We start from the raw sequence: 24,665 nt of genomic DNA on the forward strand, positions 1-24,665 counted from the left end.
TATTGATTATACTGCTGTTGGTAATGTACCACAAGTGGACTATCGAGCAGGTGATTAATTGTTTAAAAATAAAAGTTAACGTAAGTATACAAAACTGGTTTAATAACGAGTGCAGAAATGTGTAACTTAGGGTAAGGAAATGGGACAGACAGTTAAAGAAAAAATCCGATAAGGAGACAAGGGAGAGCCTTCGAGTAGCGCAATTGAAATATAAAAATAAAATGAGAGAAAGTAAACTAGAATATAAATCCAAAAATTGGCAAACAATGTTAGAAGTGATAAATAAAAATAATATTAGGTCTTTCTGGCAATTGGTAAAAGAGGGCAAGGGGAAATGCAATGCTTGGTGGGTGAAGATGATTGGGTTACTCATCTGAACACCCTATATAGGGGTAAATATTTGAGGAACACCCTGAAAGTAAAGCCTGAGGAGATAGAACAATTAAAACAGCACTTTTCCTTTCAAAATATAAAAAAAATCAATCTTTAAAGTTAACTAAAGCTGCAGGACCAGACAATCTTCCGGCTATTATTTTGAAAAACAATACAGATCTGTGGGCCAGCTTCTTAAAAACAACCTTCCAACAAATTCTTGCAGTGGGGTCTTTCCCGGAAAGTTGGGAGGGAGAAATTATGAGACCAATCTATAAAAAGGATGATGCTATGTTGACCTAGACCTATCGCCTCATAAGCTTACTGGATGTGAGGTCTTTTCCAAAATATTACTAGGGGTAGTGAAAGCCTGGGCAGAACAGCATGACCTGATACCTATAGTATAGAACAAGGGGAGTTTAAAGAAGGGCACTCGACCGTTGACCACTGCCTTAGTTTATGGGCATTGGCAAGAAAGGCAATAGAAATGCGTGGTAGCTTGTTTTGCTGTTTTGTTGATTTCCGAGCCGCATTTGACTTGGTAGATCGCAATATATTGTGGAGTATATTAATAAAGCTCGGAATCAACAAAGCAGTTATTTCATTAACCCTTTCGATGCTCATGACGAGCTCAGCTCGTCATGATGCACAGTTGAGCTGTGCTGATGACGAGCTGAGCTCGTCATGACACCAGCAAAATGGCAATTTCCAGCACAGGAGGGGAAAACACCTAGCAGCCAAGGTGTTAATCCAGGATATGCACTCTAAGAATTGGGCTAGAGTAATCCTGGATGATCTTGGGACATTATCTAAGAAGATTCAGATAATGAACGGCCTGAGACAGGGCTGTGTTTTAGCCCCTTTGTTATTCTCCCTGTTTTTATCCGACCTACCAACTACATTGAGTAAAGCGGGAGGTTTAGGCCCTAAGATGGGGGGAACCCATATTTCATGTCTGCTATTTGCGGCTGATTTAGTGATAACGGACATGACGGAGTTAGGCTTACAAAATAAATTGAATACCTTTTTAGAATACTGTAATAAGAAAAGCCTCGCGGTTAATCTAGAAAAGACCAAAATAATGGTATTTGGAAAAATAAAAAGTTCCTCCTACTGGAGAATTGGGGAGGTCAGAATTTGAATAGTAGATAAATATAAATATTTGGGCATGTGGTTTGGTAGTAGATTAAATTGGAAAGACCACATACAGCCCTTTAAAAGCGAGGTCCCTTTCCAGTCTGGGGCCTCAAACAGTTTAAACCGAAGTATAGAGGCCTTTCGCTGCGACCAATACTCTCAGCTTTTACTGCATTGGTCTAACCACAACTTTTATATGGTGTTGAGGTTTTATTCATGGGGGGTAAATCAGATTGGAATCAAGAAGATGGAAAATGTGTGAAGCCGCTTCTCGTCCTCCCATCTTCAACTATGTTACAAGCTGTGCGAGTAGAAAGTAATCTCAGAGCCTAGAACTATCTGGGAATGCAAGCGACATTTAATTTCTGGAAAAGACGGAATGGAGAAGGCCCCCTCAAAATAGCATATGTTTGTAAGAAAGAAATAGAGACCAGTGACTTTACCCGGGCAGTCGAAGCAAGGAATAAACTAGATAAGTTAAGTGTTAAACTTACTCTAGAGCAAGACCATTGGAAATCAATGCAGCAGATCCCTAAGCTCGAGTTACGGGCTATAGTTAATGTGAAGGCTCGAGACGAAGACCTATTCCACTTGAAGAGTAAATCTTCATCCCGTTTTTTGTTAAATGGATGGGTCAATGACGATATTTTCCCCTATAATGAAGCTATGCCTAACCCAAAGCTAAGAAATGCAATATTGAAATTTAGAGTCTGTCTGAACCCAAGTAATATTAATGGGAAGATAAAATCACTTATGTCGAACGACCAAGGCCTGTGCTCTTGTGGCCTACAAGTAAAATGCAGTTTCAAACATATTTTGCTGGATTGTTTGCGCTTTTTAGAAGAACGGAAACAATTTTTAAAACCTATTTTTATTGCTTATAAAAGTTTTAGTAGAGACCACGCACTTAGTTTAATGACAAATATGAGATTTATAAAAGTGGCATGTGCAATAGGAAGATTTTTAACTGCTATACAGGAGTCAACGAATGAAATGGCATAAGTTGAAAAGAACATATGGTGAAAATTCAATTTTACTTCTGATCAGGGGACTATGTGAGATTTTGTACAAATGTATAGCTAAGGTATAACACAAACCCTTGCTGCCCTAGGCCTTTATTGTGTAGTATACTATTTTATGGTAAAACCTTTGGGTTAAAACATGTTTTAAATGTTTGTAAAGTGCACATTTTTAGGGTCAAATATGCCAAATAAAAATATTCAAATGGAGTTTGGCCAAAAGTCCAGTTGCCAATGGACTAGCAGTAGTCTGGCGTGGTGGTCCTAGCCAAATCCTAACCCTGGATTGTAGCTTGCCTTCTGTGTGACCAAGCTGCATTCTGATGGCTATCCAGCATCCTGCAGACTCTGGTGCAACTTCTGAGCATTTGGGTCCTGGTCCTTGGTGCTGCATGATGGCGGGGAGTGGCGATCCAAGGATCTAGGTTACCATTAGCCCTTAGCAGATGTCTTTAGCTGCTGTGTCCCTGTGCTGCGAACAGGCCATTTGACTGACCCTTAGAGTCACCTTTCTTCAGTGAGGCTCTGGAGACAACTTCTCCTTGAGCAGTACACAGCTGGCACATCCCCTTTTTGTGTGCAGTCCACGCCAGTGCAGCCTCTCTTCACTGGAACTTGATGAAGAAGGGCAGTCCTCCTTCAGTCCTTCTTCCAGTCAAGTCCATAACTGAGTTCTGGGTCCCAGGGGTGCCCTATTTATGTACAGAAAACACCATTGGGTAGGATGTGGTAGGTAGCCCTTGGGTTACTGGGTTCCCTTCCTCCTGATGACCACTTTCTGGGAAGAGTGGCAACTGGCTATCCCAGGATGTACCATTCTGCCAACTCCCAAGTTGGCAGAACCTCTCTCTCGGTGTTCATAGCTCTCTAGCTCAACACAGAGGTGTGGCTACCAAGGGAGGCTACACACTCCTGAAAAAACGGTTTTAAAACAGGTGTCCCCTCTCATTTTGATACTCTGCAGTACCAACTTTAGTAGTCTCATGCAGAAGTTAGCAGTTTACAGGTTTTACTGCTGGAACATTTAAAAGTACATGTTCCACTTTTCAACATACAGCACGCTGCCTTAGGGCTCTTTAGGCCTACCTTGGGAGTGCCTTACATATATCAAAAAACAAAAGTCGATTTTGCAGTTTAAAGCTGCCCATCCAGTCTGAAGTGGCAGATGCGGAGCCATGCTTACCTTGTCCCACTCAGGGTGGCACAACAAGGGCTGCAATCTCTGGGGACATTCTAACTTGCAGGTCCTTACCCCTAGTACCATATACTAAGGACTTAAAAGTAAATTAGGCTATGCCATTTGAGGGTAAAACAATTCTGCACCATATTAAGGATCAAAACACATGCACAGAGTCCTGTTTAGCAGGCATTATGGCATTTCAGAGCAATTACACTAGAACCTAGTAGTCAAAATGGGAGCAAAAAGTGGGGGCACACCTGCAAAAAGCCTGTTTCTATACAATGTTCATGTTCAAACACTGAACCTCTGGGAGAGAGTCTTAAAAAGGTAATCCTACTTTTCACATGTGTGTCTGCTCCTAATTAGCCTTTCCAAAGATGCCTTTACTCACCATGACCCATCTTCCCTGAGGGAAAATTATGGGTGAGAGGTCAGTTATGGAAGAAAGTCTACATTCACATGCTGTGCACCATTCTATTATCAAGTGGTTTAGTCGGAAAGTATTCGGGTACAAAGGTTTTTGCTACTTTGGTTTGTGTCCGCATAGGGAGAGCCTGAGTGTTACATAGACTGTAAGCCTACAATGCCCCTTTATATGACCACCATTTTATACATTTGTTTTCTGCTGTTGGGTATGAGGTCATCAAGGCAACTCCCAAGGAAATCACTGAAGGCTCTGCCAGATTACTCAAGGGTATGTTGAAAACCTTGAAGGTCATCCGATCTCGACTCTGGATCGAGGTTTTTGGGGGATTTTTCAGGCAGTACTTCGACATGTTTAGGGAGTGACTATTAATATAAGTTCCCTGAAGTTCCTCAATGCCATTTTATAGTATGATCACACTGTTTAATTTTTCCCACAGCTGCCTTAGGAAGTTCTCTATTAACGTGTATTGAGTATTTGTTGTCTCTGTGAGGGACTACAAGCCAGAGGACCAAGACTCTAGTACACAAACACAAGGTATACTTGCTAAATGGTCAGTAACAGATATGGCAGAGCTTTCAGCCTGAGAAGCAGAAGAGAAATGCCCTGCCAATGAATGAGATCTGAGGATGCAGCCAAGGTGAACACCAGAACCTCGAGGACATTTTCCCAAGGGGCAAGTGCTTTCCTCATAAAAAAGATTCTGAGAATGCAGTGCCCCGAAACAAAAAATCAAAACAGGAGCCATCAAGCGACAATAGCCCTCAGCAACCAAACCTTTGAGCCAAAAAATCGAGCACCATAAGCTGAAGTCATTCATGCCAAAGAAGGATGCAGTTAAAGAAGGTCAGACTCCCCCCCCCTCCCCCCCCCCTCCCATTCCTTTCAGGTACAAAAGAAGATCCACTGATGAGGATCGGCTGAGCTTCTGAGGATGATCAAAAAGGGATGGAGAGAATGGCCCCTATAGGGAAAAAGTGCAACATGACCCCCTCTACCGTGAGGCAGAAATTGAGCTGCTTATCACAAGAAAAGTGTTTTTAAAAAATCTATGCAGGAACAGAAGATTTAAAAAATAGTGAGGCTAAAGAAACCTAGACAAGAGATAGAAAACACTAGACCCACAGACACCTCAGGAAGTTCAGGCAGGTATCGACTTGGGTTAGGAAGAAATTGCCTATACACACCAGGACATGGGGGGAGTTTGATTTGAGACACATGAAGATAACTAGACACTTTAGAAGCACATAAAAAAGACTCCCATCAAGAAGAGTTTGGCACATATCTCTCTAACCCATGACCTTCATATGAACTCTCTGTATATCACGGGGCAGTACAAAAAGGCTTTGAGGGTGCAAATAGAGGTGGAAAAGGAAGTTATCTGCTTCCTCTTGAAGACTTTGAACCTTCTGCTTCAGAAATACCAATGCTTACCTTTGCTTCCAAATATATTGCAACAATGAAGGGAGGTTTTTAGTAAACTAGCATTTTCCTTGGCTGTTAAACTATGAATTGAGAAGTTTAAGGCAGACTCCTAAGATCCTAAATCTATACAACCTCATATGAAACCTGTCCTGCTCATTGTTTCCATGGCCAGAAAGAGACATATCACCGGATTCCAAGGGAGCCACCCCAGACAAATTCAGTAAGAAACTGGAGGCAGTAGGAAGGAAGATAAAAAGAGAGAGTCCCTAGGGACTTACAGGGGATCTGAAGTTGCCAATCATTGTACAGATCTGGCTCTGTATGTGGTATGCCACTAGGTAGTTATAACTTGCACAGAGTCCAGAGATTCCCTCAGAAGTGTACAGAGCTCCATACAAACCCAAGTTGCTCTGTTAGTGGCAGTGTGGGCGAGTAGCCTTGATCCTAACACAGAGGAGAGTAAAACATTTATTGAACAACTTTGACTAATAAGGGACACACTACTCAAAAATGAGATCCACAACTATTTAAAAAAATAAGCTTTGTTTGAGGTTTATTTTAAGACCATTTACCTTTGCAGTAAGGTAAATGTTTTTAAATAAAAATACTTTCAGGTTCAAAAATTGACATTTCATGCAATTTTCAAAGAGTTCAATGTTATCCTATGGAGGAAAACCATATTGTGGTTATACAGGTAAGTACCTGACTTACAATTCCAGTCTTCAGACCAAAGGTCAGCAGGAGGCAAGGGGCAGGTGAGTACCAAAACTGCATGGCCAGTGGCGGCCCGGTGCAGAAGTCAAAATCTGTGTTCGGCCCAATACGTTTGACCAGCGACTGGGGGTGCTCAAAGCCACACTGCTTGCAGTTAGGTAAATTTGTTGCAGGGGCAAACCTTTTGGGGGTAAGAACAAGCACAGGGCGGGGGGTGCACTAAGCAGCACCAAATATACACCACCAGCGACGCAGGGGCGGCCAGATGTGGAGTGCAAATTCAGCATCAGGTGCTCAATGCTTTCCAAGGGAGAACTTGCTTCAGACAAACCAGCTGCAGTCTTCGCTCTGGAGGTTGTAGGAGGGAGACCAGAGACAACAGGAGTAAGTGGGGATGTAAGGGGTCATAGGCGCACCGTCTATTAAGCTCACCAAGGCCCGTTGATCTTAAAGGAGCTGGTCCCGGTCAGGGGTAAGCATCGGGATTTTATCTGGAGGCGTTGTGGAGTCGAGGGGGGGGGGCAGCCAACACTGGACTCAAGGTCAGAATCTCTGGGTAACCTGTTCTGGGTCGGTGGGCCATGTTGACATGGGCCGTTGGCGTCTGGTGCAGAGTGTTCAGTACTCTCTGTTCAAGCCGGCCCCAGGGTCCTTTGTTTTGGATTCTTGCGGACAGGAACGCTGTCCTCAGGATTTTGGGTCTTTGTCAAAGTTCAGTCAGTCTTCTTCAGGTTTCTGGAAGTCACTGGCTGCAGGACAGGCGTCAACTTCTCGAAGGGTCCTTGAAGCTGAAGTCAGCCCGGTAGGTCTGGGGCTAAATCAGTAGTCGTCTTCAGGCTTCGCTGCATGTCGTCATCTTCACCCTTCTTCTTAGGTCACAGGTACTAGTTTCCAGGTCTGGGAGAACCACCTAAATACTGAATTTAGAGGCATTTTAGAGGAGTGGCAAGTAGGTCTAATGGTCACTTTACCTGGGGTGACTACACCCTCAATTATGCCACCCTCCTCTGGGAGGGGGCATAGTCCTAGCCCTGATTGGATGGGTCCCCTCATCTTCAAGTTGGAGGGGGACTGAAAAGTGTGCTTGGCTTCACCTCCTCTATGGCAGGGTTGAAGCTGGGAAAGGTGGGCACACCTCCTAGTCTTTCTAAGTTTTTCCGCTGGTTTTCCCACCCAAAGTGGGGGTGTAAACTAGGGATTGCCATCCACTGCTAGTAGCAGAGGCTGGGGTGGTCATATTACAAAGGCGCCAGGCCTCTGAAGCTTCCCCTTCAAGCAGTGTGCCCATCCTGGGGGAGGAGGTGTGACACCTTCGCCCAGGATATGCTTTGTGTTTGGTCCCGGAGAGCAGAGGCTCTCTACCCAGTGGTCCAGAAACATGTCGGTGGTGGCAGGCTGACTAAAGCCAGTCTGTGGCCACACCAGAGCTGGTAGGTTTTCGAGGGGTACCTCTGAGGTGCCCTCTGAGTAAATAATTCAATAAATCCCACACTGGCATCAGTGTGGGTTTGAGAGGAGTAGTGTTCAGTGAAGCAATTATGGGACTGTGGAACTTGAGTAATCAAGTTCCCAGCATGTAACAGCAGAAGGCACCCTACATAAATACATCTATTGCAACCTCACATACCACAGGGCAAGTATGATGTTGAAAAGTCCTGGGTTCTAAAAAAAAAAACGTTTTGAAATGAGTTTAATAGTACAGCAATGTCTACATATGGTTTTTTTGCTAGATAAGTTAATGATGACTTTATAACAAGTTATCTATTCATTTCCCTCTACTTCTGTTAAGGTACATGGGCACTGCATGTGCAGACACCACACCCAAGGTTTGAATTGTGAGCAGTGTATGGACTTTTACCATGATCTGCCATGGAGGCCAGCTGAAGGACGCAGTAGTAACGCTTGCAAAAGTAAGTTGAAACCCCAAGTTTGTGCTATTTGTCTATATTAGTCATTCAGACACTGAAATACATTAAAGCTAATATGTTGCTTTTTGAAGACCTCTGTCTCCATTTGCCCTCTTGGAGGACATTTGGCATTACTTTGATTACCTGTTCTGGTTAGACTTCCTTAAGGACATGAATTTTACAGTCTGTTTAAAACCACATTTTTTCCTTTATAGAATGCAACTGCAACAATCATGCCATCAAATGCCACTTTGATATGTCTGTTTACATATCAACGGGAAATAAGAGTGGCGGAGTTTGTGATGAATGTCAGCATAACACAATGGGGCACAACTGTGAAAAGTGCAAACCCTTCTACTATCAGAATCCAGATAAAGATATTCGCGACCCTAACATCTGTGAACGTAAGTATATGGTCACCCCAGTTAAAATCAAAGTCTGCCAGCTACATTGATTATTCTGGTGTACCCATCTTTAGTCTTTTTCGTATTCAAAGTGTAATATAGTGCCTAAGTTAAATAGAGGATGTTGGATGTCCAGTGACTCTAGAGTGGTGTGCTTCATTCAATCTGTTTGTCAACAAACAATCCCGGCCCAGTTTACAGACCTTTTATACATGACATAAAAACGAGGTATGCAAAAAGTATCATCTGTGTCCTCAAAAGGACTGAGCGCAACTCGCAGATATTAGTTGGCTCAGATAACCGTGCCGGAAAATCCACCAGAAGGCTGGGTTTTCAGTAGTCCTGTCTAGTTTGAAACATTTGAGTACTGAGTAGGGACTTGGGGGTTGTGGCCACTGTGAATGTTAGAAGCATGAACAATGTAATCATTCTTTGTGTGTTCATAAACATGTTCATTGGCTTTTCCTACCATAGTAGCAGACGTTATGTAAAGATATTGCCTTTCTTTATGTAATTGTGGATCATCACTCTTTTGGGATTATGATTGCTAAATGGATGCAGATTTTTGAATTGAAGTTTGTACAGATGCTGGCTGTAGTTGAATTAATTAAGTCTGTTTACTGTCACTGAGCAAATGCATGACTAAAACTATTCCACCATTTTTGAGTAGTGGGGAATGTGGAATGGAACCCTCTGGTCATAGGCAACTGAAAGTATGTGTCTGTAGAGGCTACTATATATTATGCCCATCTAGTATTCTAGGGGAAATGTCTCTTTTTCTATGGTCGACAAAGCAAAATTTCCCAGTATTAAACTAAGGAAGGAAAGGAGCAGAGCTTGCTTTAGAGCAGAAGGGAATATTGCCTTCTTTTCTAGACCAGTTTTTGCCTATGTTCTGTGTATGTTTAAAAGGAGGGAAAGGTGATTAACTGTTGTTTTAAAGATGGATCTGATACCCAGGTTAGTGGAATTCGAGTCAGAGAAGATGCACAATGGTTAGAGTGGACTATGAGGTAGTTAGGTAGTTAGTTGTATGCACTTTGTTTTCTTCTGGAACATATTGTGTGTGGGTCTATTAAGTACTTTGTTTGACTTGCATCACGGCTGTTGTATTCATTGCCACAAGAGATTGATCTAAGAGTTGAGTCAAGTGAGCCATGTCATCTTCTGGTACTCACAGTGGGCTTATAGGTGTGCCTGTCCTTTGTGGACTTCAGGCAGGATGTGGCTACAGTGAAAACTGTACAGGTCACTTTGAACCTCGTCTGACCATGAACAGAAGAATACATTTGCTGCAAGGCACATTTTTAGACAGTCATTGCGCTCCATGTTCAGGCATATGAGTGCCTACTTGTGCATTTAGATACCAGTGCAGGTTTGGTGGTGCAGAGAGAGGTGGATGGTAAAATCTGTCTGCTGAACAGAGAATGGGGGATAAATGAGCCAGAGAGCGCAGCAACCTGTGTGGTAGAATTGTAAGTTCGAGGCATATGAGCTGCAGATTACACACTGAGCATAGATCGCCACCTAGTGTTGGGCCTGGATTTTTGCAGTTTGTTGTTGTCCTGAAAAGTTCTTTGGAACTCACGAGATAGGTGACCCCTTCTTTGGACCACATTGCACATGGGCATTGGCTCCATCCTCAGATTGGTTTTTTCCGCCATCGGGCTCGGATGCATTTCCTGTGCTCCTGTTTGGAACCGAATTTCCTTCAGCGCGCAATCCTCACCCAGTTCGACGATATTGTTTCGATCGCACTCCACATCGACTCGATTCTTCACCACTTCGAAGTCTTCGATTCCGATCGTCGACGAAGGCCTTCGGGCCTACCTAGGCCTTACTCTCTGGCTCATGGAAAGGACACCATTCAAGAAATGTCCTCAATGTGGGTCGAAGTTTCCCCACACAGATGTACATGAGGTGTGTAACCTTTGCCTCTCACCGGAGCACGAGGCCAAAGACTGTTCCGCCTGTGCCTCTTTCGGCTCCAAAAAGACGATTCGGGACCGACGAGCTCAAAGAAAAATGGCTCGCTCGTCAGCGTCGATTCCCGACGACATCTTCGAAGAAGGCGTCGACATGCCAGAACACCAGCAGGCCGAAGAAAGTGCCAGCTCTTCTGATGCCGAAGACTCAGACGTCTAGGACATCACTCCAGCTCAATAGGTCGTAAGTAAGAACGTCGACCCCAACCCTTCCTCGACACCCTCAAAAAAGGCTTCGGTCACACCCTCACCTTCGGGCCCGGGTGCAAACCGAGAGACTGCTTCCCACGCCCTGCCTTCGGGCTCGGCAAAGAAGCCTATTAAGCCTTCAGGCGACTCGGGCTCGAGTCAGCATATTCCCGGTGCCGATTCCATACCGACACCGAAAAAGAAGCCATCTTCCTCAACCATGCCGACCACTGCTCTGACACCCAAGCACTCGGCGCCGAAGACTGGCACCGGCTCATCGATGTCGAAACCGCACTCGGAGCAGAGTAAAAAACACCTAAAGGTCCCAACTCTCACGCTTTGGAACAGAAAAAACACCCGGAACCGAAAAAACACGTTCCGGTAAAAGACATTTCAAAAGGTCTTACTTCTAAGCCAAAAGACTCTAGACCAGCAACCGAGTCGGTCTCGAAGAAACCTCCGGAACCAAAAACTTCAACGCCGAAGGATCTGCCAGACACAGAAGCGCTTTTTAGGTCTCGCCTGCCAATCTGCTTGCGCATTGCTGGCGAAAATTATAGTAAGTGCAAAAGAAAAGCCTACCAAAACGGCTGCGGATCCCATACAGTTCATGTGAGACCAGCGCGTGCACGCCAGCCACATACCAAACCACCATTTGTCTGTGCCTCGGCATCTTCAAAGGCTGCCGCTCCCCCGCCCCCGCGTGCACATCGCGCACCACCATCAGACTTCAAAGGCTGCAGCTCCCGTGCCCCCCCCCCCCCCCCCCCCCCACAGCAATGCTGAGAGCTTGTTTAACAATAGCGGTCGCGAAAGCGATCGCTTTTAATGCTGCTTGTTTCATATATTATGGTTGTTGTTCTGCCCCAATTTGACAGATTGTTGTGTACGAAATCCTGAATGTTCTTTTTTTCAGTATGATTCAATCGCTAATCTGTTCGCTGTTACCCATTCACTCATGTAAGAGATGTTGCCTCTACTTTACATTTCCCCGTATATTTCTGCACAGCGCTATGGAAGACCATGTACAACAAAATGATGTTTTAAATATTTACCTGCCACCTACAGGGGTTCTGAGGGCAGCGTGACCTGTCACACCGTAACTTTTGCCATTCGCTTCATTGCCATTCCATCTATTTTCTTCGCGTTCCCACTTTCTGGCTGGCTGGCGCAGTGATCCTTGCAGCCGCGCACCCCCTTTGAAATGTTTGTGCTGCGCCTTGGGTATCACAGGAAAGAGTCTAGCAGAGAAATTGCCGACAGCAGTCACTGCCATCCCAACTTCCCGTGCTTTTGAAATGTGCTTTTGTCGAACAGCTCCGTGCTGATCAAAGCATCGCTTTGATATTCTTATCACAATCACCTCCTGAACCACCCTCCTGCCTTGGCAGAAAGCAGCCTTAATTGACACTCAGATGCAAAGGAGCCGGGTTGCTGTTATCTGCGTGCAGCTCCTGAGAAAAATTTTAATTGCGACAGAATAGGCCACTTCTGGCACACCATGTTCCAATCTATTCTGTTGAATCAATATCTTTGTCACTGAATGGATGTTATGACATCCCTGCTCTTTAAGCTCCGCGGCGCTGCATTCCTTGTTCTCGCCATATTGTGTTCATCATTAGTTTAGCTGCTTTGTCGAAATCCGTCGTTCATCACTGTGCTTTCTGAATCAAGCATTTTACATTTCTTTCCCTTAAAGTCCATAAACTCTCAATGTGTTAAGTGGCTTTTACCAGGAGAGACATCTTTTACCTCTGGGTGTTTTGATCACTTTACCTATACTATCGAGGTTAATGCACAGAATGTATCAGAAGCACATCAGATAAAGGGAGACAGACAGACGTATGAGGTCTACATTGATAGAACAGGATACCTATGGAGCCCAGAGACCTTATCATTGAGGCGCACGTTAGTGTAGTACAACGTACTGTTACTATGCAATTGCACGTTTTACTTGGACTTTTTCAGACTTAGTGCGTAGCTCTGGAACAGACAGGCAGCCACTGTTCATAGTATCTGTGCCGTGCTGTCTGCAGTAAGTTCTGAGCAATTCCAAGTTAACTGTATGCATTTTGGAATTGCATAAAAACAGGCAATGCTAGAAAAGCAAATTGAAACGAGGAGCTTAACAACTTCACACTAGTTATGTGTACCAGGCCCAAGTTTATATTGACTGTTGCACTAACCATTTATAAAAGAATGCTGATTCACCACTTTTTTCTAACTATGGTTATGTACTGTGTGTGTACTGGGTCAGTATCTATCATCTCATGTACTGACTTCCCATTTTCAACAATACCCACATCTTATGTAATCATTTACATGAGGGGTCTTCTGGCTACTTCCAAGACATAATATTTTGCTTGGAGTCGAAGGGATATTTTTTCTTAGATCCATGGGCCAGTATATAGTCTGTAATGGACCCCAGGCACAACTTTGTGTGGTGCAAAGTTAGTGTGTCTAATTAAAATATCTTCTCACTGATCTTCCTAAACTGCATTCCCCAGTTCTCTCTCAAACTGTCCATGGAAAGTCAGGTTTTATACAGGCAGAGGTTTTATTTGCATATACAGATCAGTGATGTAGCCTGTGTTTGATCAGTGAACATTTCAACCAACTTCTTAGGTGGCGTCAAAAGTCTGGCTTCTCGTTCACTAAAGTAAAGTAGCATAGCATAGTGCCTCACTGCCGTGTAATAAAACCTCTCCTCATTTTGTAGACCAACTTTGTCCCGAAACTGGTGAGATGAGTTCATGTAAAGGTCTCCCTCCAGAGTGCATCAATTTCCACCAACTGAGAAAGACTGACTTTCCAGTCCTGGAGAGAAGTCAGTGTTCCTAAGCTGTGACCTAATTGATGAAAAAGTCAAAGCCAAGTTTTTTCTAACTCCAATTGCATCTCATCTCTTTAGACTGGCCCTAGTGACTGGGGAAATGTACAGACAATGTACGCGATACTTGGATGTTTTCATAATTGGGCAAGAATTAAGAAGCTTCATCTTGTGCTTCCCACGTTCGTCTGGCTACAATTAGTTGATGGATGATTTCCAACTGTGTCTAATAAATACAAGCACAATGCAGATCTTTGTGGCTGAAGAACTGAATGGTACTGGATTCAACTCTAATCCCCTCTTTTACGGCTCTGTTAGAAGCCGGCCTGTTTCCATGTGCTCTTTTAATCTATCAGCCAGATGCCTCCGTGAATTAAACGCTCGCTTCTGATATCTGCTTTGACCAACATGTCTTGTGTTTGAATGCTGGCAAGGCTGACTGAGTAGTCCATCTTTCCAGTGTGGTTTAATTGAATACCCTTAAAATGGAAAATAGTAATACCTAATATTACAGTACTTTAATGTCAAAAATGCAGAATAAAGCTCCATATAAGAAACAATTTGGTGTTCAAAACGTTATTGCATTTTATTGATTGATGGATCTTTTGTAGGTAGAAATTTTGACCATCGTCCTTTGTTTGTTGGTATTTTGTCATTTGGTTCTTCTTAATGCACTATTCCATTTATCCTTGAAGGCTCTGGCATCAATCCAATCATTATGTCATGCCACTATTTATTTATTTTATTTTATTTTGAAAGTTTTATATAGCGCGGACAAGATCTTTGCAGATATCAGAGCGCTTTACAAAGCAGGGAATACCAACAAGAGAGTGAGTGGCAGGTCATCAGGTATAGTCAACGCACAAGTCCTAAATAAAGAAGTGGGGGGACGCTCAGACAGGATGTGACGTCACGACAGGAAGTGACGTCACGAAAGGTAAAAAACAGAAATACAGCAATAATCCAGTTTCAGTGGGCCCGGCCCCGGTGCCACTGCACCAGTAGCAGCTCGCCCCTGGGTATATGGGGGGGGGGGGGTGTGAATGAAGTCACGGGAAGAGAGGAGTGAGGGGACGAGAAATGAAGAAAGGATGCGCGCCTCGTAGTTAAAGTGTGAAGGCTCAAAGGGGGTGGGGTCGTGAGCAGGTCACAAACAGAGCGCGGGGGGAGAGCGGGGCACAGACTTCAGGAGAGGGAGCATGAGATGGGTAGCGAGTGAGTGGGCAGGGGAGGGTGATGGGAGGGGTGGAGAGAGGAGGAAGCAGGATGCGAGGAGTACGTCAAGGTTCGGAGATCGGCGGTGCGCCGGTCCAGGGTCCGGTAAGTAACACCATCATTGTCCAGTCCAGCTTTTGGTCAGGGGGGACGGCGTCCACCCTGTAAGATACGTTAAAATAAGTGGGGGGACGCCGTCCACCCGCGTGGTACCCCGATTCGAGCCCTGGGTATAGTGAAATTATACGTGAGGGAGCAAAGTAGAACAGGTACATCAATAATGCAAGTATTACAGATAAATGTGAGGGAGCAAAGTAGAACAGGTACATCAATAATGCAAGTATTACAGATAAATGTGTGCATAGATAGTCAGGTAAATCAATAATACAGGTAAAACACATAGTCGTAAAGTTCGAGCAACATAATACAGATCGGTGTAGAGTCTTTACAGATCCACGTTAATAGGTCAAGTGCATTTGGCCATGAGAATAGCTTTTACTTCTTTCTTAAAGAGTGTGATGGAGGAGATGAGCCTGGTTTCAGGAGGGAGTGAGTTCCAGATCCTGGGTGCCATTCCTGAGAAAGAGCGTTTATACGTTTTTTCCTTCCGGAATCTTCGAGGTTTTAGCAGAAGATTGTTTGTGCCTCTAGTGTTTCTAGAGCCGCCTGAGATTGACAGCTTCTGAGTGAGGTATCCGGGAGAGCTCAGGTGTACAGCCTTGTGTGTCATGCAGGCGATTTTCAGATGTATTCTGGCTTCAAAAGGCAGCCAGTTCAAGGATTTCAGGTCCGGGGAGATATGCAAGTGTTTTTTTGACCCAGTGATGAGTCTCGCTGCAGCGTTTAGAGAAGCTCTTAGGGGTGCAGTAGTGGTTAACGGGAGACCGCAGAGGGCGATGCTGCCATATTCAATTCGCGGGATTACTAGCGCTTGTACTGCAGTTTGGAAGTCTTTGGCTGGTAGGAAGGGTTTAAGTTTCCTCAGGGTATTGATTTGGAAGTTCGCTCCCTTAGTAGCCTTGCTGATATGATGCTGCATGTTGTGATTGGAGTCGAGGGTTATGCCTAGAGATTTTGCTGAATCCACTATGGTGAGTTGGACATTAAGTGCAGTTAGCTGTTTAAGCCAGGTTTGAGTGGTAGCGATCTTCGTGGGAGGTGAGATCAGAAGGAATTCTGTTTTCAGAGCATTGAGTTTGAGATGATTATCGGCAAGCCAGGATTGGGTGCTTCTGATCGTTGAGTTCAGGAGTAAAATGTCATTGGGGGATTGTAGTTTGAGATATAGTTGGGTGTCATCTGCGTACATGTGAAAAAGTACATTGGATGCTTGTAGCAAGGTGGTGAGAGGTTCCATAACTAGGTTGAACAAAGTTGGTGATAGGGAGGATACTTGGGGGACACCTAACGAAACAGGTATTGGCGCGGACATCTGGTTGTGTAAAAAGGAGGTGAACCGCTTGAGAACAGTCCAAGATAGACCCAATCTTGTGTTCAAAAGATCGAGTAAATTCTCATGTTTAACAGTGTCGAATGCTGAGGAGAGATCAAGAAGGATGAGGAGGCAGGTATCATTTTGATCTAGGATTTGAAGGGCGTCGTCAATTATGTGAGTCATAGCAGTTTCAGTACTGTGTCCTGCTCGGAAGCCTGATTGATGAGGGTTGAGGAGATCAAACTGATCAATGTGTTTAGTCAGTTGTAGTTGTGCGCATTTTTCCAATAGTTTGGCGAGAGTGGGAATATTGGTAATGGGGCGGTAGTTGTTTAGGTCGGATGGGTCGGCAGTAGGTTTCTTTAGTAAGGGTGTGACTTGTCCAACTTTGAGGGAGTCAGGGATGGTTCCTTCTTGGAGCGAGCTGTTGATAATTTTAGTCCAGAGTGGAAGGAGCAATGGGGTGAAATCTTTGACAGCGTTAGCAGGGAGGGGATCCGTGAGGTGATTGGAAGGTTTCAAGGTGCTGAGCAGTTTGCCTATTTCTTCTTCGGAGTAGGTGTCAAAGGATGACCATGTTGCATTGTTTTTTGGTTCGGTGGGTGTTATGCAGTTGGGTGTGGTGTAGAGGCTTGCGTCAGTGCGGAGATCACTCTTTATGTTGTCAGTTTTTTGGGTAAAGAAAGCGGCGAAGTCTTCACCGGAGGGTGCTTCGCAAAAAGTACTGAGAGGTTGGGGTTGATCCTTGGCTTGTGTTCTGATTAGCTCAAACAGTTTTCTTGGACGGTTTTTTGTTTGGTCGAGCTGGAGGCTGAAGAAGTTTGCTTTTGAGCGCTTTATTTTCCTGAAGTAGGCGTTTCTCTTTTTCTTCAGGGTTTTCAGGTGCAGTGCAGAGGGAGCTGTTCTCCAGGTGCGCTCTGCCATACGCATGGCTCGTCATGCTCGTGAGAAAGGGCCATGACTGAACTGTTAAAGTGGGCACCAGTGTGGAGTTGGTGTATTTTGCTTACTACAAGCCATTTAATACTCCATCCTTTCTTCCTGCATCTGTCATTATCTGTTCACAGGCTGTTGGACTAAGGTTAATTAATTAAGGCAGGATTTCTAATTGACTTCAGGGAAGGCAGTCCAGCACCCATTCCGCTTAAAGCCCAATGGCCATCTTTCCCTGACTTATCCTGTATGAATTGGCTATTGGGTGGAGATGGGTTGGTGTGGTCAGGGTCAGAGGTAGGACTATCCACCCTACACTACGGATCATAATGCTCGCCTTTATAACCGCTCCCCCCGCCTCTCCCAAAAATGACGCCACTTGGTCTAGCTTCATAACTCTGGATGAGATTGGCACTCTAAATCTTTCGACCTCCCTGAAATTTTCTAACCACTTCATTGATCCTCTCCCCTCCCTACTCCTAAACGAGTACACTCACCTGCTCCCACTATGGACTAAGATAATCAATGTCTCTCTCTCACCCAAGGCTTCCTTCCAGACTGTCTCAAAATTGGTCAGGTTATCCCTGTCCGACCCCAACAACTACCTCCCAATCTCCAACCTCCCTACTCAGGCAATACTCCTAGAAAAATGTGTGCACCTAAAATTTCACAATCACATTGAATAATTCACCTCCTGGACCTTTGCCAATTTGACTTTCCTTCAGGTCACAGCACCGAAACTATCATGGTCCACATTGTCGATGATCCGCTACGCTCACTTTGCCAGAATGAATCTTGCGTCTTGATCCTACTGGATCCATCAGCAGCCTTTGATGCCATCAACCATACTACCCTGCTCAACCTTCTAGAACATAGGATGGGGCTCTCCGGCACGTTGCTAAAATGGTTCTCCTATTTCCTACACAATAGGTCTCAGTTCTTCCTAATTAATCACACACTATCCAAGCTGGCTCCACTATCGCTGGAATCTCTCATCTCCCCAGCATTGTTTATCCTCTACATGGAGCACCTAACCACTATCCTCAAAGGCTCCCACATGTCCTACTATATGCATGCTGATGACACCCAACTCTACATGAGAATAACTTTCCCAGAGGACATCCATAACTTCAATTACACCCTAGCAATAACACAACAATGGCTGACTCGCAATCCCCTCAAACTCCATGCCCTTGAAACTGAATTCTTACTGATTGCTCCACCAACTACCATCTCCAACATCATGAAAACGAAAACCTATTACCGATCATTCTCTGGTAGTGCCCCTAATATCTGGAACTCCTTCCCTATTGAGATAAGATGTAACCCATCCACATCCCTCTTCAGGAAAGAAGTACAAACATTTCTTTCCATCAAATTCCTCTTTCACTGAAGACTTGCCTTCGCCCCCTATCCCTGTGTAGATCCTGCCCATCTTCTGTCCTCTGCCCCCGTTACACCGTAACTTGCCTGAGTCTTGAACCTATGGTACTCCACACCCCTCACGTAAATCTATGCATCACTACCTCTGGGAAAACTGTGCATCGACTCTCCCTACCCTTGCATCTCCCTCGACAACTACCTCAGTACTCTTATGCACACTATCTTTCGTCCTTCTTTATTTATTGTCAGTATGCATTTTTATTTACACTTCATGTAACTCGGGTTCTGTCTACTATTCTGTTTACATATCCCACCGAAGGTCTTTTACTCTTTTTTACCGTTATTAGATATTTTTATTTACTGTGTGGTAAATAAAGTAATTACCCTGTCGGAGTTTCTATACATTAACAAGGATCATGCATATAATGAGAGGCAGAGTCCGTGGTGTCCGATTCAGAAGGGCTTTATTCAGTAACTCGAGTTAATGGAGAATCGGGTTCCATCTCCACTAGGGATCAGGAAGGATCGTCATCTGGATCTTTATTCACAAAACACATAATATATAGTTAAAACGTACATTAACTTGCATAGAGAAGGCGGAGCAAGTGACAGAGTGAGATAAGAGCACATGGGCGAGAAAAAAGGCGTTTACACGTGGGTGTTCACTTGATGAGTCATAGGTGTGTCATAGGTGGGTGGATACATGGAGGGGGTCTGCATGGTCAGCAGGAACCTTTACCCTACTTGTGTGCGCAAACTTGGTCATGACGTAGAATTGACGTGTAACTGGGGGAAGCTAGGGGGAGCTGACTTTCGTGCTAGTAGAGGAGTCTTGAATGTCAGGACGACCTGCACCTCTGATATTATCTGATATCTTCAGCTCGGAGGATGTATTGTCTGAAGTAAAAGGTCGCTCGAGTAAAGGTCGCTCATCACTAAATGCTAGTGTGTGCATATATTTCTTCGGCATTGCGTGGGGCCATAGGCCTTCTATGGATGCGGGGTCTGTAAATCACTTGAATGGAGACAGAAAGGCTAGGCCCTATCTTCTGCAGGCGGAATATGTTTACCCTTTTCATTAAGCAGGAATGTGTTTCTGTAGAGCAGAGCAGATAACTGTAGGCAAAATACTGTCTTGGCAGGCCTGGCTGGGCACCTCTCGGCTGAGCAGGAAATATGTGAGAGGTCAGGGATACATAGCTAAACTGCAGCTTTCAGAGTATCAGGAGGCATGGAGCCTGAATTCGGGTCCTGGCTCGGCTGAGCCACGAAAACAAGTTCATCTCGACTTTTAAACGTGCACCATGTAAAGGCATTGGCAATATAGGCCTCAGTACAGAATTAACGTTTCTTTCATGGAGGGCCTAGTAACTGACATGCTAACATTGGACGGAAATGAAGAGGCATTATTATTACAGGCATGAGAAGGGAATTACATGGTGACATGGACATACATGGGGTATATATACATACATAGGGTGCATGTAGGCGACACACTAGCCACGTAAAATTTCTATTTCCTCATTCCCTACTTGTTCCCTACTGTGCCCTTCAGGACACATCGATATTCATGATACCATATATCTGATCATACAGCATCGTTTGCTTGTTTTTCTTATTTTGTATACGTGGATGGGGAATACAGGCAGTGGCACACAAGCCACAAATCGCTGGGCCACATTGCAGACAGAGACAGCAACTGAATATTATGAGCAGTATCAGTCCTAGGAATGACAACACTGTCCAACCCCATGCTGATATTACACTCCAGAGCCAACCGGACCAAGACCATGGATCTTGATGCATCTCATGAGCTATCTTGTGGAGCCTTGTTATTGCTTCATACACGGATGGCGCGTTATTAGGAATAAACACGCAACAACGGGAGCCGATCACTCTACAAGCCCCGCCCCTATCTGCCAGGATGACGTCAAGAACAAGGCGGTTCTGAAGAACAACAAGTCTCATAGCTGACTGCTCCTCCGTCAGGTTTCCTAAAGCAGAAGTAGTCTCATTCACTACTGCTTCCAAAGTTCTTGTTAACCTGCGTATGAGTTTACTGTTTTGGACGGGACCTATGAACCAGAAGTATCCTTTAATAAAATATTTATATTGTTCCCAAGCTGTCTCAGTCTGATCAACAACTGGGGAATCGGTCTCCCTCTTGTGTCTAACATGTACTAGTCGGGAATCTCGATGATAATGGGATGGGGCTAGAAAAACGGGTGGCAGTAGGAACGCTATATAACACGTTCCACCCCAGTCTAAGGGCAGACGTACATAGGCTGTCTGACCGCAAATGAAATAAGAATGGCGGGAAGCTTTGAAAGTAGACTTTCCTTTATCATTGAGCTCGACTACAGTATTACAATCACTGTGTCCTAAATGCACGGACCCTTTCTTTCTAACGCACAATTCACCTTTTACTGGTAAGACTGCTATGAACGGTAGTCCTGTATTTGTCTCGGACTGGACATTCAGAATCATAAGGTTAAGGGAAGCATTTCCTTGTTCGTACACCTCATTTTCTAGATCGGTTCCTTTCCTTTGGGGAAAACCATCTCTGTCTGGGAAACATGCCTTATTCATTACTATATTTAAGTCTCCCCAGGTCCATTCACTCTGGGAATCTGTGAACTTTCTGTCTTTTGATGACATTAAAGCAAACCATGCTCCGCACGAACCATTGTGCGAGAACAGGAAAGGAAAGAGGGGCAAAACTCCCTTCGTTTTCTGATAAGGTGGGAGTCGGCCACATACCCAACAATTCGTTAAATTGCTGGCCTGATGAGAATGGTGCAACATTCGAATAAAAGTATTGTTGCGCAGTGCTAGTCGATATGACAGTTCATGGGGTGGCAGATCACTGAATGTGTGCTCTATAGTGTCATTGAAGGAAGAATGTGTATGTGAACCAATAGGAGGAGAGAAAACATGTAGCGTCAAGCTGATACATATAATCTATATACTTAGAAAAAACATAATAATCAGAGTTACTATACATCTGCTGCGTAAGGTCTTGCAGTATTTCTCTTTCTTATCTCTCTGTCTACTATTCGGGTCTACGATCTTATACATGTCAGGAACCTGTCTAACCGATTCACCACAGGGTGGACTTAAACAATTAAACGCTGTCTGACTTACTAGACCGTAACTTTGACCTATACTCCTGTTGCGGAGTCTTTTCTAGCAAAGGGGGTTTTGAGTCACTGGTTTAGGGGCAGTCCTTAGTTTCGATCACCGTTCCAGTGTGTCCATGGAATTTTTTGACGTGTTGGGCATGAATCCAGCCCTTTCTTCCCTCGACCTTGACGGCAGTCCTCGTTGTAAGCAGTACTAATTTCGGTGCTCGCCAGCGGGGCTCGAGAGGACTTGAACGATCAAAGTTCTGCACCAACACTGTGTCTCCAGGAACAACGGAGTGCTCTTTAACTTGGGTGTTGTCAGGGAAGGCGGCTGCAACCTGTGAACGACAAGAAAGGAGTGCAGACATCAAGGAAGCCAGGTAATCTGTCAGCATATTACTGTCAACATCGGTTATTTTCTTTGGCATAGGCGTACCCCACATATTTGGTGGTCTACCAAAAACAACTTCGTAAGGGGACAGTCCTGTTCTGGAATGAGCTACCATACGCATGTAAAAGAGGGCAACCGGCAAGGCTACCATCCAATCCACGCCTTTTTCTGCACAGACTTTCGCTAATTTTGTCTTAAGTGTTTGGTTGTGTCTCTCTACAAGTCCGGCTGCCTCTGGGCGTCGTACACAATGGAACTTCCACTGGTACCCTAACAGAAGAGATACTTGTTTCATTAATTCAGAGGAGAATGGCTGACCGTTATCTGAGTACACGACACAAGGCAATCCATAACGTGGAAAAAACTCTCGAACCAACAGCCTGGCAGTGGTTACAGCAGTGTAATCTGGGACTGGGTACGCTTCTGTCCATCTAGATAGTGCACATACAACTACCAGGACATATTTGTATCCTCTACATCTGTCCATCTGGATATAATCCATCTGGAGGACTTCAAAAGGGTGGTCAGGGGGATGAAATCCACCTTGTTCTACTGGAATGCCTTTGCCTGGATTGAACTGGCAACAGATCATGCAGGTACGTACTTTCTGTTTTGCTGCTGCACGCAGGTGCTTGTTGAACCAAATATTCTGTAAACTGTCTAGCATTGCTTTTTCTTCTAAGTGTGCTGGACTATGTGCTGTGTTTATGATGACTTGGACCATAGAGTCAGGGAGAAACCATGTACCTTTGCCTTTTGTCATCCACCCCTGGTCAGTCTGGACCCCTCCTTGTTCAGTCCATTTCTTTATTTCGTCTGGAGTGGCATGTGTCTCTATGTCAAGTACATCTTGTGAGGGATCCCTGACTGTCATGCAGTTTGTCAGTGATGGTACTTCTGTCTTTGTCGTGTCTGTTAGAATGTCGGTTGGAGTCTGGGCTGTAAGTTTAGCTGTTCGATCTGCCAGGTCGTTACCCTGGGAAATGGTGTCAGTGACTTTCGTATGTGCTTTGCATTTCATGATGGCTATGGCTGTAGGCAAGTGTATTGCTTCTAACAGAGCCTGAATAAGGGGACCATGCTGAATTTTGGCCCCATGAGAGGTCAGGAAACCTCTCTCCTGCCATAACACTCCGAAGTCGTGAACAACCCCGAAGGCATACTGTGAATCTGTGTATATGTTTACTTTCATGTTCTTGGCTCGTATGCAGGCTTGTGTCAGAGCAATGAGCTCTGCTGCTTGTGCTGACAGTGTGTCTATTCTTTGTGTCTCTATGACTTCAGTATCAGTGGTCACAGCATATGCGGCCACTAACTCGCCTGTGCTTGTTCTCATACATGAACCATCCACATAAAGTGTCAGGTCAGGGTCTGGTAATACAATGTCTGTCAGGTCTTGTCTTGGTTTCGTCACTGTATTAACTACTTCCACACAGTCATGTGGTGTAGTGTCTGCTGTGCTTGAGGGCAAGAGTGTCGCGGGGTTCAGAATATTGCATCGTCTGATCTCTATGTGTGGCTGGAATAATGTCAGTTCATATCCTGTCAGTCTCGCTATAGTCAGATGTGTCTGTGTTCTGTTCAAGAGAACTTCCACGGAATGTGGAACCTGTACTGTCAGGGGGTGTCCTAACACTATGGAATCACTCTGTCTTATTGCTAGGGCTGTTGCTGCAACTGATTTCAGGCACGCAGGCAGAGCCTGGGCCACTGGATCCAATGTACTAGAAAAGTAAGCACAAGGCTTGTGTTTCCCTGCTTGGTCTTGTGTAAGGACAGACAATGCTGTTCCATCTCGTTCAGTGACAAAAAGCGTAAAAGGCTTGCTGTAACAAGGAGTCGCTAAAACTGGTGCTTGACATAAAGCTTTTTTCAATTCTTCAAATGCAAGTGTATGTTCCTGTGTCCAAGGGAGGACAGTCGAAGACGCTGCCTCCTGTGTTGTCAGCTGTATGAGTGGTTTGGCTAGATATGCATACTGGGGAATCCATTGTCTGCAGTAAGAAGTGAGACCAATGAAGGCCCGTACTTCCTTTTGTGTCTTGGGCTGCGAAAGATTGGCAATTAACTGAATACGGTCTTGTGTCAGCTGTCTACCCCTCTTGGACAGCAAGTGTCCAAGGTATACCACTTGCTGTGCACAGAATTGCAACTTCGAAGGGGACACTTTGTGCCCCTTGTCTGTCAGAAAGAATAAGACTGTCAGCGATGCATGTTCGCAGTCTATTTCTGTTCGTGCTGTGATCAGAATATCGTCCACATATTGGAGCAGTGCGGTGTTGGCAGGCATGTGAATACTGTCTAGTTGTCTTTTCAATGCTTGGCTATAAATACTAGGACTTTCTGTGAAACCTTGAGGAGCTCTCGTAAATTTAAAGCTGCGTCCATTTAAACAGAATCCGAAGAGGTATTGGCTCTCTGGATGGATTGGGACACTGAAGAAGGCGTTCTTTAGATCAATTACAGTAAAGAACGTTGCCTCGGAATCAATTGCAGTCAGTAATGAAGAAATGTCTGGGACCACTGGGTATTGTGGTATTATGCATTTGTTCAGTTCTCAAAGGTCAATCACTAGTCTGTAGACTGGTGGTGCATTA

General features: G+C 44.6%; 1 protein-coding gene across 1 annotated transcript in view; it reads left to right on the forward strand.

Annotated features, from left to right (window-relative positions):
- Window positions 1–24,665, forward strand: part of LOC147666006 (laminin subunit beta-1-like) — a gene marked incomplete at its 5' end in the record, with an annotated part of 280,699 nt that overhangs the window by 63,144 nt on the left and 192,890 nt on the right. Inside the window, 2 exons of the mRNA XM_086949328.1 lie at window positions 8,061–8,181; window positions 8,394–8,582. Coding sequence (XP_086805454.1) covers window positions 8,061–8,181; window positions 8,394–8,582 — 310 coding nt within the window. The remainder of the gene's footprint in view (window positions 1–8,060; window positions 8,182–8,393; window positions 8,583–24,665) is intronic.

The sequence above is a fragment of the Lissotriton vulgaris genome, unplaced genomic scaffold (assembly GCF_964263255.1).
Source record: "Lissotriton vulgaris unplaced genomic scaffold, aLisVul1.2 SCAFFOLD_1018, whole genome shotgun sequence".
NCBI lineage: Eukaryota > Metazoa > Chordata > Amphibia > Caudata > Salamandridae > Lissotriton > Lissotriton vulgaris.